The sequence below is a fragment of the Nicotiana tabacum genome, chromosome 2 (genome assembly GCF_000715075.1).
Source record: "Nicotiana tabacum cultivar K326 chromosome 2, ASM71507v2, whole genome shotgun sequence".
Lineage (NCBI taxonomy): Eukaryota > Viridiplantae > Streptophyta > Magnoliopsida > Solanales > Solanaceae > Nicotiana > Nicotiana tabacum.
The window spans coordinates 36,215,783-36,228,527 of NC_134081.1; the positions used below are offsets into that span (position 1 = coordinate 36,215,783).

Sequence of the window (12,745 nt, forward strand, 5' to 3'; positions counted from 1 at the left end):
CCTCAAAATATGCATTAAATACTTCCAAGAGACCCTACCATATGCCTTTGCCATGTCAAGTTTGATAACTACATTGGCAGGTTTTTCCCTTAACCTTATGTCAGTAACAATCTCCTGAGTTACTAAGATATTTTCAAATATACTTCTTCCCTTGACAAATCTTGACTAGTTGGAAGAGATCAAAGAAGGCAGTATCTTTTGCAGCCTATCATGAACAACTCTAGATATCACTTTATTTATAAAATTGCTTAAGCTTATAGGTCTGAGATCAGTAAATGTTTGTACCTGTGCTTTTGTTTTTTGGCAGCAAGACAAGGTTTGTGTGCGTTATAGACTTAGGCAAATGACTTCCTCCATAAAACAGTTTCAACATCTCATGTATATCTTCCCCTATTATATCGCAACATTCTTGAAAGAAAATGCATGTGAAACTATCTGGACCACCAACACTCTCACCACTCAATGCAAATATTGTTGCCTTTACCTCCTCAATTGTAGGAATTCTATAAAGCTCTAAGTTCTGATCACTAGACACCATTGGAGGTACATTGTTTAGAAGCTCAGAGCATGTAGAGTAATCTTCTTGTGTAAATTATTTCTGGTAAAATTCTACTGCTGCATCAGCCAGCTGATCTTGTGACTTAATCCAAGCACCATCTTGATTCTGGATTCTCTTCAGTTGGAGCTTTTGCCTTTCACCATAGACATGGTTGTGTAAAAATCTAGTATTTTTGTCTCCTTCTGCAAACTAGGAAATTCCTACTTTTTGTTTCTAATACTGCTCCTCTATGCTCAGATATCTCTTTAACTCAAATTGTGCTTTCTGAAGTACAATTCTATTCTCTACGGTTGGTTCTTCTTCAAATATCATTTCCTTTACTCTGACCGCATCTTCTCTTAAAGCTAGTTGTTTAAAGATATCCCCATAAGTGAGCTTGCTCCATTTTGAAAGAGCAATCTTAACTCTTTTTAGTTTCTGTTTGAACATTAAGAAAGGGTCACCTGTGAAATCAGCCAACCAATTATGTCTAACTACCTCCATAAAAGAGGCATGTTTTATCCAGAAATTCAGAAATTTGAAAGTTTTGGCAATTTGAGTGGACTGCTTACCACTACTCATCAGTAGTGGTGCATGGTCAAAACCTGTTCTGATGTAGTGCTCCACTTCTGTACTAGGGAATAAAGTCTGGAATGGCATATTAACAAAACTTCTGTCCAACCTTTTGAAAATGCATTCTGAGTTTGGTCTCCCATTCCACCATATGAATGGACTTCCTTTGTACCCCATGTCAAACAGCCCACATGAGTTTACACAAAAGACAAAATCTTCATATTCTGGAGGGTAAACTGGAAGTCCACCAATCTTCTCTTCTTCATTAAGAATCATATTAAAGTCCCCTCCAACCACCCAAGGTAATTCCATGTCTCTATCAAGGTAGTATAGATTATCCCACAATTCTAGTCTTTCCAGGGATGAACACTTTGCATATACAAAGGTCATCATGATGTGATTCTCAATATCTTGATGATAAACCATGATAGTAAGTTGCTGGTCAGTGTCAATCACAACATCCCACTGGACCATAGCATCAAGAAATAGCCATATCTTGCCATTGATATTAGATGTTGCTGCTTCCATACCTAGTCTCCTCCTATAGTTCTGAATAAGCCTCTACTTTTGCAAAGGCTCCATGAGCACTATAATGAAAAAACCATGTTCCCTTTGCATGTTGATAACTCTATGAAAGGCCTGCTGAGTTTTAACAGACCTTATGTTCCATATGAGTGTCTTAATCATCATCTAGTGGTGGAGGAATCCCTCTTGGGCAGTATTCTTGTAGGAGGTTGTTGTTCTTTGTGATGAGTTTGCTTCCTTCCTTTATTACCATGTTTAGCTGCAGTCCTAGGTGACAAATCTCCTTCCCTTGCCACAGACTTGAAATTCCCAGCTGTAGATTCGTCAGCACCTTCATCTTCTAGTTGTTCATTAGTGCCCAAGGCTTTATGAATTTCCAAAGGTAGTTCCTTGTGTGCAATAATGTCATGCATAATCTGAGCAGGAGATTGTAGTGGTATATTGATTTGAATCTGCGTTGGAGATCAAGTGGCTGATGCAATTGCCATAGGCAGTGTATCAATTGTTGCTGACTCCCTAGGAATTATGGCTGACCCTACCTGCTCATACACAATTGTTGGATCCTTCCCATCTACATTTTGAGAGGATGACCTAAGTAAATGGTGATCTGTCTCTGCATCAGCATTACCGACCTACTCCCTGTCTGGTAATATTACCATTGCACCTTCAACGTTGGCTACTAGTTCCCCCATTTTGTTGCTATCGAAAGCCTTCCTGGATACCTCTGTATTAACTTGTGCTAGCATTGAATTAACTCTTTGATCATTAAGTCTTAGTCTTGTATGTGCCTCTGAACTTACTTCACCTTTCCCCAGTTGTATAGAGCCTGTAGTTTTTCCATTTGAATAAGGTGAGTCCACAAATGTCTGAGATGGTATTTCCTGACATGAGTGGTTGAGGGTCACATTAAGTGTTTTCTTATGCATTAAAAAGCTCCTTTGAACCCAGTCAATGGTATTTTATTTTGTCCCTGAAATATTTTGCCCAGTATCAGTAGAGATAGAGTTTTTGGTCAGCTCTACAGCTTTAGGATTGGAATTTGATTTTTCAGCAGTTTTTAGATATTGGTTATCTGGATATTCCAAAATTTGATGCTTTTGCTGTTTTTATTTGAGCTTGTCCCTGTCCTCACTATCATATTCAGAAGTCATATTATTGACAATTCCACCATCCCCATTTTTCTGTGTGCTTGCCTGATTTGCAGCAGTGGATGGTAGGTTTACCATGCTGGTGTTACCACCTACCTGAGCATACTCATGAAATGTCCGAGGAGCTGCTATTCCAGTAAAGTTCCATGTCTCATTAGGTGGTTCCTTTGCACTAATCTGTCCTCCATTACAAACATTAGCACTATCAGCAGTATTATGAATGGCCTCTGGTACAGTCTCCGGTGGCTTTGGTAGAGCACATTGTGATTTGTTCATTACATCTGAGGGCTGGGAGGGTCTGGATAACTGTGTCTCAAGAGCTTGTTGTTGTGGCTGTTTTTGTTTCTGTTGCTTGTTTTTCCGGTTGATTCCCTTGAAGTTATTCTTTTTTTGAGATTTCCATTGATTGTTGGAATGGTTATCCTTTTTTGGTTATTGCGCAGTTACTTTGTGATTTATTCTTCCTTGTTGCTCCTCAATTTTGCATTGTTACTCAATTTTTTGGTTGGAAGTCTAATCATTTTGATGTCCCTGTACCATTTGCTCATGTGGTGTTGCAGTTGCTCCCTCTAGCTTGTTTGTAAGGTGATTGTTAGAAGTGTGAGCTATTGCTGCTATTGTTGGTTCTTTCTTCTTCTCTTGTTCTTCCCTTTTTCTGATAGTGCAGTTTTACTCTTCATGACCCAAGTGTCTGCAGTGTAAGCAGTAATCTGGTAGATCTTCATATACTACTTCCAGCCACTGGCCATCCCCATTCACATCCTGATCTTCATCAAATCCCAGCCAAATATGATGAGGCATGTCCTTAGTCAAATCCACATGCATCTTGACTTTTGCAAAGCTTCCCCTTATTTTTTGCATTGAAGCTAAGTCTAGATGGAGTACCTTACCAATAGGTGATAAACGTACTGACAGTACTTCCCTATAGTAGTAATTCCATGGATGTTCTGGAATGAATATCCAAACATGGATAATAGGACTATCCTCTTTTGGATTGAAATTGGGTATCCAAGCTTGTAATTCCATTCTTTGACCTTGGATGAACATGAATGATTTTTTCCAAACAGTAGTATGATCATACTCATTGTCTAACTCAATGTAGATTGTTCTTGCATTGAAATGAGCTATTTTAACTCCTCCTCTGAGTTCTGTTTGTGTTATGAAGCTTCTCCTTATTTGCTCCATTCTAGGCATTATGTTAAAGAATTTGCCCACAATTGTGTATTGGCATCTGTTAGCCATTGTGACCATATAATCTATCCTGGTGAAAATAACAACTGGTTGGCCCTGTTTGGTAGTGATTCTGGGAGGTGTGAACTCTATTGGTGTTATCTCTGAAACTTGCCTAGCTCTTAACTTTGTAGCTAGATATTGAGTGATAGTAGGTGGGGGAGGAGCAGGGTAGTTACTAGTTTTATTTTGTTGGGCAATCGTAGCTATAAGCTTGGGATGGGAATCTGTTATAATGTGGTGAGGGTGGGTATTTTGGTTAAAAGCTACTGGCAGTTTATAGGTGTTAGGGTTTTTTAGTTGAGTTAAGTTGGTTGAGTTCTTTGTGTTTGTGTATGCATGTGTTGTAGAGATTGCTTGATTTTGTGGTTTGTCTTGAAGGGTAGTTTCTTTTGGCTTTGAGCTAGGTTTTCTTGTGTTCTGGTGCTGGCTTGTAGCTAACATTTGGTTATGAGTAGATGGAAGTTTGTCAAAGTTAGTAGATATTTTAGGAAAGGTTGATGGAGGTGTTATCTGAGATAGTTGAGGGTCTGCTTGAGTAGCTCTATTTGCCGTTGGTTTTTGTTGGTCAGATGAGCTGCAGAGACATTACCTGAATGAATTAATGTTGTTGAAGAAGGGGTTGGATGCAGCTAATCAGTAGGAGTTGGTTTGACAACTTTTTCTTTGTTATCAGGAGACTGCTCAAGTGATCCTTGTCCAATTGAATGGGCAGGAACATTACAGTCATTTAACATCACAGCATCAGGGAAACATTTGGTCGCGCAGCAAGGTTCTCAACATGCAATTGAAATTGAACATTCCGATGACTTCCGCCAACTGGCATTGAATCTTTTCCATCCAATTCAATCACAGCTTGCACATTAGTATTAGCAGGGGCAACCTGGCAATGTGGTTGCTGCTGTAGGTGCAGATTTTTTGTCAACCTTTTTTTGTGTTTGTTCTATTTAATTGTCATGAAGACTAAGCTCAACATAAATTTGTGAAGCACAACCATTCATCTGTTCATTAAAATTGACATCAAAACTAACCTTGGCATTTGGTCGAACAGATGGCATATGCGATTCTCCGTATACTGGGTTCTACCATTTTATAATGAATTGCTCATTGTGGTTGTTATTTGAGGGGTTGGGATCAATATCCAAGTCAATTGTAGCGGATTGGCATTGGTTTTGACTAACTTGGTCATCTGTAGCTCCGTTCGAGACCAGTCGTTATTTGTCGTCATTGTTCCCCTGTTCTGAATCGAAGTTTCCTGTTATGATGTGGTCTGAAACATTATGGATTGATTGTAAATGATGTGTTGAGTAATCTCCATGGCTTTCAATCAGTCATTTTGACCCAGTGATATTGTAGTGTATCTCTTCTATCTTCTGGTGATTTTTGGTGAGCATCCATTTCTGCCATTGTTGATTTCTTCAGCAGATGGGGAAGAAACGATAGGGGCTCCTACCTGGGGTTTGTGCGCAGTGTTGTTACGCGTTTGTTGGGTGTGGTCCGGTGGCTTTTCACCATCGGACGAAGGAGACGCTACCATTTTTGGTCTATTTAGTTACTATTCTTGTTTGTCGCTTATGTAGAGAGAATTTTTCGGCGGCTAGGGTTTTTTCATAATGTTCTTGTGCATATTGTGGTTGAACCATGGCCATTTATTGTGGAAACACCATTATTGTTGACTTCTTTGGCAAGTTGTAATATTGGGCACTTGAGGTGCGATTTGTGATACGTTGTGATATTGATACGTGTGTGGTGGTATAAGGTTTGAGGTTGAAAAGCATGAGGTGAGATAAGGGTGACTAGCATGTGTGTTGCTAGTAGGAGAACGACTTAAAGCCACGCGGTATGATAAGGTGGGCTAAAATGTGAGAAGCTATTTCGGGAAAAATAATTTTTAAAACTAAATACAACGCTCTCGCGGTGATATAAGGAAAGATTGTGAATTGTTTTGTGATATGAGACTATGAGGCAGTACCTCGGTAGTAATTCTTATAGATACTTTTCTGTTACTTCACTTGTGTTTGCTTGCTTTGTTTCCTTGGCATGTCATTCCTTGTTTACTTCTGCGATGCATTATTTGCCTTAGTTCAGTGTAGCTAATCTTGGTATACTTAGTTATTGTTTAATTTCCATTGTTATCATTATTACACTGTTGTATACCTGTTCAGTTTCTTATTTATTCCATTAGGGCCTTGACATGACCTCATCACTAATCTATCGAGGTTAGTCTTGGTACTTACTGGGTACCATTGTGATGTACTCATGCTATGCTTCTGCACATCGTTTTGTGCAGATTGAGGTACCTTCTACCAGTCCAGGCACCAGTAAGACGAGCTCAGCTTCGGACACACACAGCTGGATTAGATGATCAAACACTTACGCCCCCTGCTAAGGCCACGAGAGATGAGGGCTGGGGCAGAGGCCGAGGACGGGCACATGGTGCAGCTAGAGCACCTGCTCGAGCTGCTACGTAGGAGCCACCAGTAGCTCTAGTTAGAGGGCAGGCACCCGAGGCGTCTGTTACTACCCCCGCACTTTAGGAGACTTTTGCCCAATACTTGAGCATGTTTGGTACTCTAGCTCAGGTAGGGTTAATCTCACTTGCACCGGCCACATCTCAGGTTGGGGAAGGAGCACAGACTCTGGCAGCTCGTACACTAGAGCAGCGGGTCCAGGTTGACCAGGTCCTAGAGGACATACCAGTGCAGCCAGTTATCCCAGTTTAGCCTGAGGTTAGAGCAGCAGTATCTGAGGGGGAGCAACTCAGGCTCGAGAGGAACCAGAAGTACCACCCCTACTTTCAACGGCTTAGCATCAGAGTATGCACATAGTTTTCTTGAGGAGTACCACCGTATCCTCCGTGCTATGGGTATTGTGGAGTCCAGTGGGGTTGATTTCACTATGTTCCAGCTTAAGGGAGCGGCTTATCAGTGGTGGCGAGCGTACAAGTTGGGTAGCCCGACCGAGGTAGCTTCACTCACATGGGCTCAATTTTCATAGATGTTCATGAGAGAGTTTGTTCCCTAGAGCCTTCGGAATGCATGTCATATGGAGTTTGAGTAGTTGTGCCAGGGTGCTATGACTGTGTCCTGTCAAGTTCAACGAGTTGTCCAGATATGCACCGGCCTTAGTCTCTACAGTCAGAGAGCGAGTCTGTCGATTTATCGAGGGGCTCAACCATGGTATTAGATCCAGCATGGCTCTAGAGTTGGATACTGATACCCCGTACTAGCAGGTGGTGGAGATCGCTCGAAAATTGGAGGGTATGTGGGGCCGGGAGAGAGAGGGCAGGGAGGCCAAGAGACCTCAAAATTCTGGCACATATAGTGTTGCTCGTGCCTCAGTTGCAGCCTGTCTTGGTAGAGGCTATGTGAGCCATCTCGTTCATTTAGCACTTCCAGCTTCCAGTGGTATTCTGACTACTCCCAAGTCTCAGGCTGCCCATTATGCATCGCCACTGTCTAGTGCACCTCCTGCACGGGGTGCTTTCAGCAGTCAATCCATTCGACCAAGCCCGAGCCAGTTTCAGCAGCCACGTCCTCCGAGAGCTTGTTTTGAGTGCGGTTACCGCACCGGTTGCCACTCCACATACACAGCCAACTAGAGGTGATGGTCGGATGGGTAGGGGTTGCCATAGAGGGGAAGGCCAGGATAGATGTTACGCTCTTTCGACTAGGATAAAGGTGGTTGCATTAGACTCAATCATCACAGGTATTGTTCCAGTTTGTCATAGAGATGCATCAGTTGTATTTGATCCATGCTCCACTTATTCCTATGTATCATCTTACTTTGCTCCGTATTTGGGTATATCGCGTGATTCTTTGAGTTCTCTTGTCTTTGTGTCCACACTAGTGGGAGATTCCATCGTTGTTGACCGTGTGTATCGATCGTGTTTAGTTGTTCTTGGTGGTTTTGAGGCCAGAGTTGATCTATTATTGCTTAGTAAGGAAGATTTTGATGTTATTTTAGGCATGGACTGGTTATCGCCCTATCATTCTATTCTTGATTGTCACACCAAGACGATGACATTGGCTATGCCAGGTTTGCCGCGGTTGGAGTGGAGGGGTAATTTGGATTATGTTGCTAGTAGGGTGGTGTATTTCCTTAAGGCACAATGAATGGTTGGGAAGGGGTTTGATGCATATCTAGCCTTTGTGAGGGATGTCAGTGTTGATACTCCTACCGTCGAGACTATCCAGATGTATTTCCGGCAGATCTTTCGGGCATGCCGCCCGATAGGGATATCGATTTGGTATTGATTTGTTGCCAGACACTCGGCCCATTTCTATTCCACCATATCGTATAGCCCCAACAGAGTTGAAGGAGTTAAAGGAGTAGTTTCAAGAGTTGCTTGATAAGGGCTTCATTCGGCCTAGTGTGTCATCTTAGGGTGCTCCGGTCTTGTTTGTGAAGAAGATGAATGGTTCTATATACATGTGTATTGATTATCGACCAAGGTTACGATGGGGAACAAATATCTATTGCCACACATTGATGACCTATTTGATAAGCCATACCAGAGTGTTCTCAAAGATTGATTTGTGGTCAGGCTATCATCAGCTGAAGATTCGGGATTCGGATATTTTGAAGACTGTCTTCAGGACTCGGTATTGTCATTGCGAGTTCCTTGTGATGTCATTTGGGCTGACCAATGTCCCAGCAGCATTCATGCACTTGATGAACAGTGTATTCCACTCCTATATTGACTCATCCGTATTGTGTTTATTGACGACATCTTGGTGTACTCCCGGAGCCGGGAGGATCACGAGCAACACCTGAGGATTGTGCTTCAGACCTTGAGAGAAAAGATGTTGTATGCAAAATTTTCAAAGTGTGAATTCTGGCTTGATTCAATGGTATTTTTGGGTCATGTAGTGTCGAGTGAGGGGATAAAGGTAGATTGAAGCAGTGCAGAGTAGGCACAGACCGTCTTCAGCTGCTGAGATCCGGAGCTTTCTGCGTTTGGCAGGGTATTGCCATCGTTTCGTAGAGGGTTTTTCATCTATTGCTGCACCTATGACCAGATTGACCCAGAAGGGTGCTCCGTTCAAATGGACCGAGGAGTGTGGGGAGAGCTTTCAAAAGCTTAAGACTGCTTTGACTACAACCCTAGTGTTGGTGTTGCCTACGGGGTCAAGGTCTTACACTGTGTACTATAATGCGTCACGTGTTGGCCTCGGGAGCGGTGTTGATTCAAGATGGTAGGGTGATTGCCTATGCTTCTAGATAGCAGAAGGTACATGAGAAGAATTATTTTGTCCACGACCTCGAGTTAGCATCTATTGTTCATGCCTTGAAGATTTGGCGGTACTATTTGTACGGTGTCCCTTGTGAGGTCTATACCTACCATCGGAGTCTACAACATCTGTTCAAACAGAAGGATATTCACTTGCGGCATAGGAGATTGTTAGAGTAGCTTAAGGGCTATGATATCACCATTCTGTATCATCCTAGGAAGGCCAATGTGGTGGCCGATGCCTTGAGTCGTAAGGCAGAGAGCTTGGGTAGTTTAGCATATCTACAGGCAGCGGAGAGGCCATTAGCATTGGATGTTCAGGCCTTGGCCAACCAATTTGTTAGATTGGATGTTTCGGAGCCGAGTCATGTTTTGTCCTGCGTGGTTTCTCGGTCTTATCTATATGATCGTATCAGAGAGTATCAGTATGAGGTCCCCCATTTGTTTGTCCTCAAGGACACGGTTCAGCACGGCGATGCCAAGGAGGTTACTATTGGGGATGACGGTATTTTATGGATGCAGGGCTTGCTATGTGTGTCTAATGTAGATGGTTTGCATGAGTTCATTCTTCAGAAGGCCCATAGTTCGCGGTACTCCATTCATCCGGGTGCCGCTAAGATGTACCAGGACTTGAGGTAGCACTATTGGTAGAGGAGGATGAATAAAGACATAGTGGAGTATGTAGCTCGGTGCCTAAATTGCAGGTGAAGTATGAACATCAGCGGCCAGGTGGGTTGCTTTAGAGGCTTGAGATTCTCGAGTGGAAATGGGAGCGAGTTATTGGACTTCCACGGACTCAGAAGAAGTTTGATGCAATATGGGTGATTGTGGATAGGTTGACCAAGTCGACTCATTTCATTCCAGTGGTGACTACTTATTCTTCAGAGCAGCTGGCTTAGGTCTGTATTCGCGATATTGTCCAACTTCATGGCATGTCGGTAACCATCATCTCTGACCGGGGTATGCAGTTTACATCGCGATTCTGGAAGGTCGTACAGCATGAGTTGGGCACATGGGTTGAGTTGAGTACAACATTCCACCCTCAGACAGACGGATAGTCCGAGTGCACTATTCAGATATTGGTGGATATGCTTTGGGCATGTGTGATGGAGTTCTGGATTCTCGGAATAAGCTCTTGCCGCTTGCGGAGTGCCTACAATAATATCTACCAATCGAGCATTTAGATGGATCTGTATGAGGCCTTGTATGGGAGGCGGTGTCGGTCTCCGGTGGGTTGGTTTGAGACGGGTGAGGCTAGGCTATTAGATGCTGACTTGGTTTAGGATATTTTGGAAAAGGTTAAATTGACTCAAGATCAGCTTCGTACAACCCAATCTAGATAGAAGAGTTATATAGATCGAAAGGTTTGTGATGTTGTATTCATGGTTGGAGAGCGGTTCTTGCTCCGCGTTGCGCCCATGAAGGGTGTTATGAGGTTCAGGAAGAAGGGAAAGTTGAGCCCTAGGTATATCGGGCCTTTTGAGATTCTTGAGAGGATTGGAGAGGTGTCATACAAGCTTGCATTGCCACCTAGTCTAGTTGTATTTAATCCAGTACTCCATGTTTCTATGCTCCGCAAGTACCACGGTGATCAATCTCATGTGTTGGATTTCAGCTCAGTCCAGTTGGACAAGGATTTGTCTTATGTTGAGGAGCAGGTGGCCATTTTGGACAGGCAGGTCCGAAAGTTGAGGTCGAAGAGCATTGGTCTAGTGAAGATTCAGTGGAGGGGTCAACCAGTCGAGGAGGTGACTTGGGAGACCGAGCATGATATGCGTAGCCGTTATCCTCATATTTTCACCACTTCAGGTATATATCTATACTCGTTCGAGGACGAACGTTTGTTTTAAGAGGGGGAGGATATAACGACCCGGTCGGTCATTTTGAGTATTTTAGCCTCGAACCCCCATTTATTGCCTCCTCTATGTCTTATTATGGTTATGTGATTTGTCGGGGGTGTTTGGTTTTGGTTTCGGGTGAGTTTCAGAGTGAAATGGGACACATATTCCCTAAGGTGGAGGCTTAAGTTTAAAGAGTTGAATGTAGTTTGACATTTGTATAGATGACTCCAGAATGGAGTTTTGACGGTTCCAATAGCTCCATATGGTGATTTTGGACTTTGGAGCGAGTCTGGATGTTGATTTGGAGGTTCGTAGGTCATTTCAGCTTGAATTTGCGAAAGTTAGAAAGTTGAAGGTTTATAAGGTTGAGAAGTTTGATCGGGAGTTGACTTTATTGATATCGAGGTCGGATTTCGATTTTGGAATAGGTTTGTCATGTCATTTATGACTTGTGTGCAAAATGTGAGGTCAATCGGAGTTGTTTTGGTATGATTCGACATTAGTTTTGAAAGTCAGATGTTCATACTTTCAATAGGCTTGAATTGGATTGTGATTCGTAGAATCAATGTTGTTTGATGTATTTTTGGCCTCGAGTATGTCCGTTATATGTTTTGGAACTTGTTGGTATATTGGCACGGGGTCTCGAGGGTCCCCGGATATGATTCGGATTGAATCCGGAATAATTTTTGACTTGATGCATTGCTGAACCTCTGTTGTGTCTGGTGCGATCGCACCTACATATTTTGGGACGCAGGTGCAGCACCACAGAAGCGGCCTTCAAGCCGCAGAAGCGAAATGTGGCCTGCCCAGTTGGGACCGCAGATGCAGTAAGTGTTCTACAGAAGCGGACTCGCTGGTGCGAGCGAAAAAGCGCAGAAGCGGAGCCCCTTCCGCAGGCGTGAGAGCGCACATGCGCGCATGTTCTATAGGAGCGGACGCGCACGTGCGCGACTTGGTCCACAAAAGCGGAATATCCTGAGATTAGTGGGAACCGCATAAGCGATGGATTTTTCGCAGGTGCGACCCTATGCCAGCAGATGCGAAATCGTTGGGCAGAAATAGGGGTCTTCGTGGGTTTGATTTCATTCTTCATTTTTGGACCTAGAGAGCTTGGTTTGTGACGATTTTTAGAGGGATTTTCAAGAAAATCATTGGTGTAAGAGATTCTAACTCGGTTTTGGCTATATTACATGAATCCATTGTTATTTTGCATCATTTAATTAGTGATTGGAGTTGGAAATTTGGGAAAAATTGCGAAAACTTCTTCGACTAATTTTTGGGGATTTGGAAGGCGATTTGAAGTCGTATTTGAGTAATTCTTGTATGGTTGGACTCGTTATCGAATGGGTGTTTGAATTTTGAAATTTTGGTCAGGTTCCGAGATGCGAGCCCGGGTTTGACTTTTTGAGTTGACTTTTTATTTCTCTTTAAAGACCGTAACTTTATTGTTCAGAATAGTTTCCTATAGTTTATATTTATGGTATGAAGTTGTTTTGGCTATATTCAAGCCATTCGGAGTTGGATAATCGAGGGAAGGACTTACTAGTGGATTGAGTAGCGTATTTTGAGGTAAGTGACTTGCCTAACTTTGTGTGGGGGAATCACCCCTTAGGATTGGGGTTGTTTTGTGTTAATTGTAGTACGTGGAAGCCGTGTA

The 12,745-nt window shown here is 42.8% G+C and overlaps 1 protein-coding gene across 1 annotated transcript; it reads right to left on the reverse strand.

The window, feature by feature from the left end:
* Positions 1-592: 592 nt before the first annotated feature.
* On the reverse strand, positions 593-1,639 carry LOC142166447 (uncharacterized). Its single transcript, XM_075225788.1, has 2 exons — positions 780-1,639; positions 593-692 (listed from the first exon to the last, which is right to left on the reverse strand). Exons 1-2 carry the CDS (start codon positions 1,637-1,639, stop codon positions 593-595), a joined length of 960 nt encoding a protein of 319 aa, XP_075081889.1.
* Between the last annotated feature and the right edge of the window lie 11,106 nt (positions 1,640-12,745).

Bases quoted from the DNA above. Each gene is read 5' to 3' on its own strand.
- LOC142166447 (XM_075225788.1), bottom strand. From the start codon at position 1,639: ATGGAAGCAGCAACATCTAATATCAATGGCAAGATATGGCTATTTCTT. The intron at 693-779 runs GTATTAGAAACA...CTATGGTGAAAG, and splicing joins TATCTGAGCATAGAGGAGCA to GCAAAAGCTCCAACTGAAGA.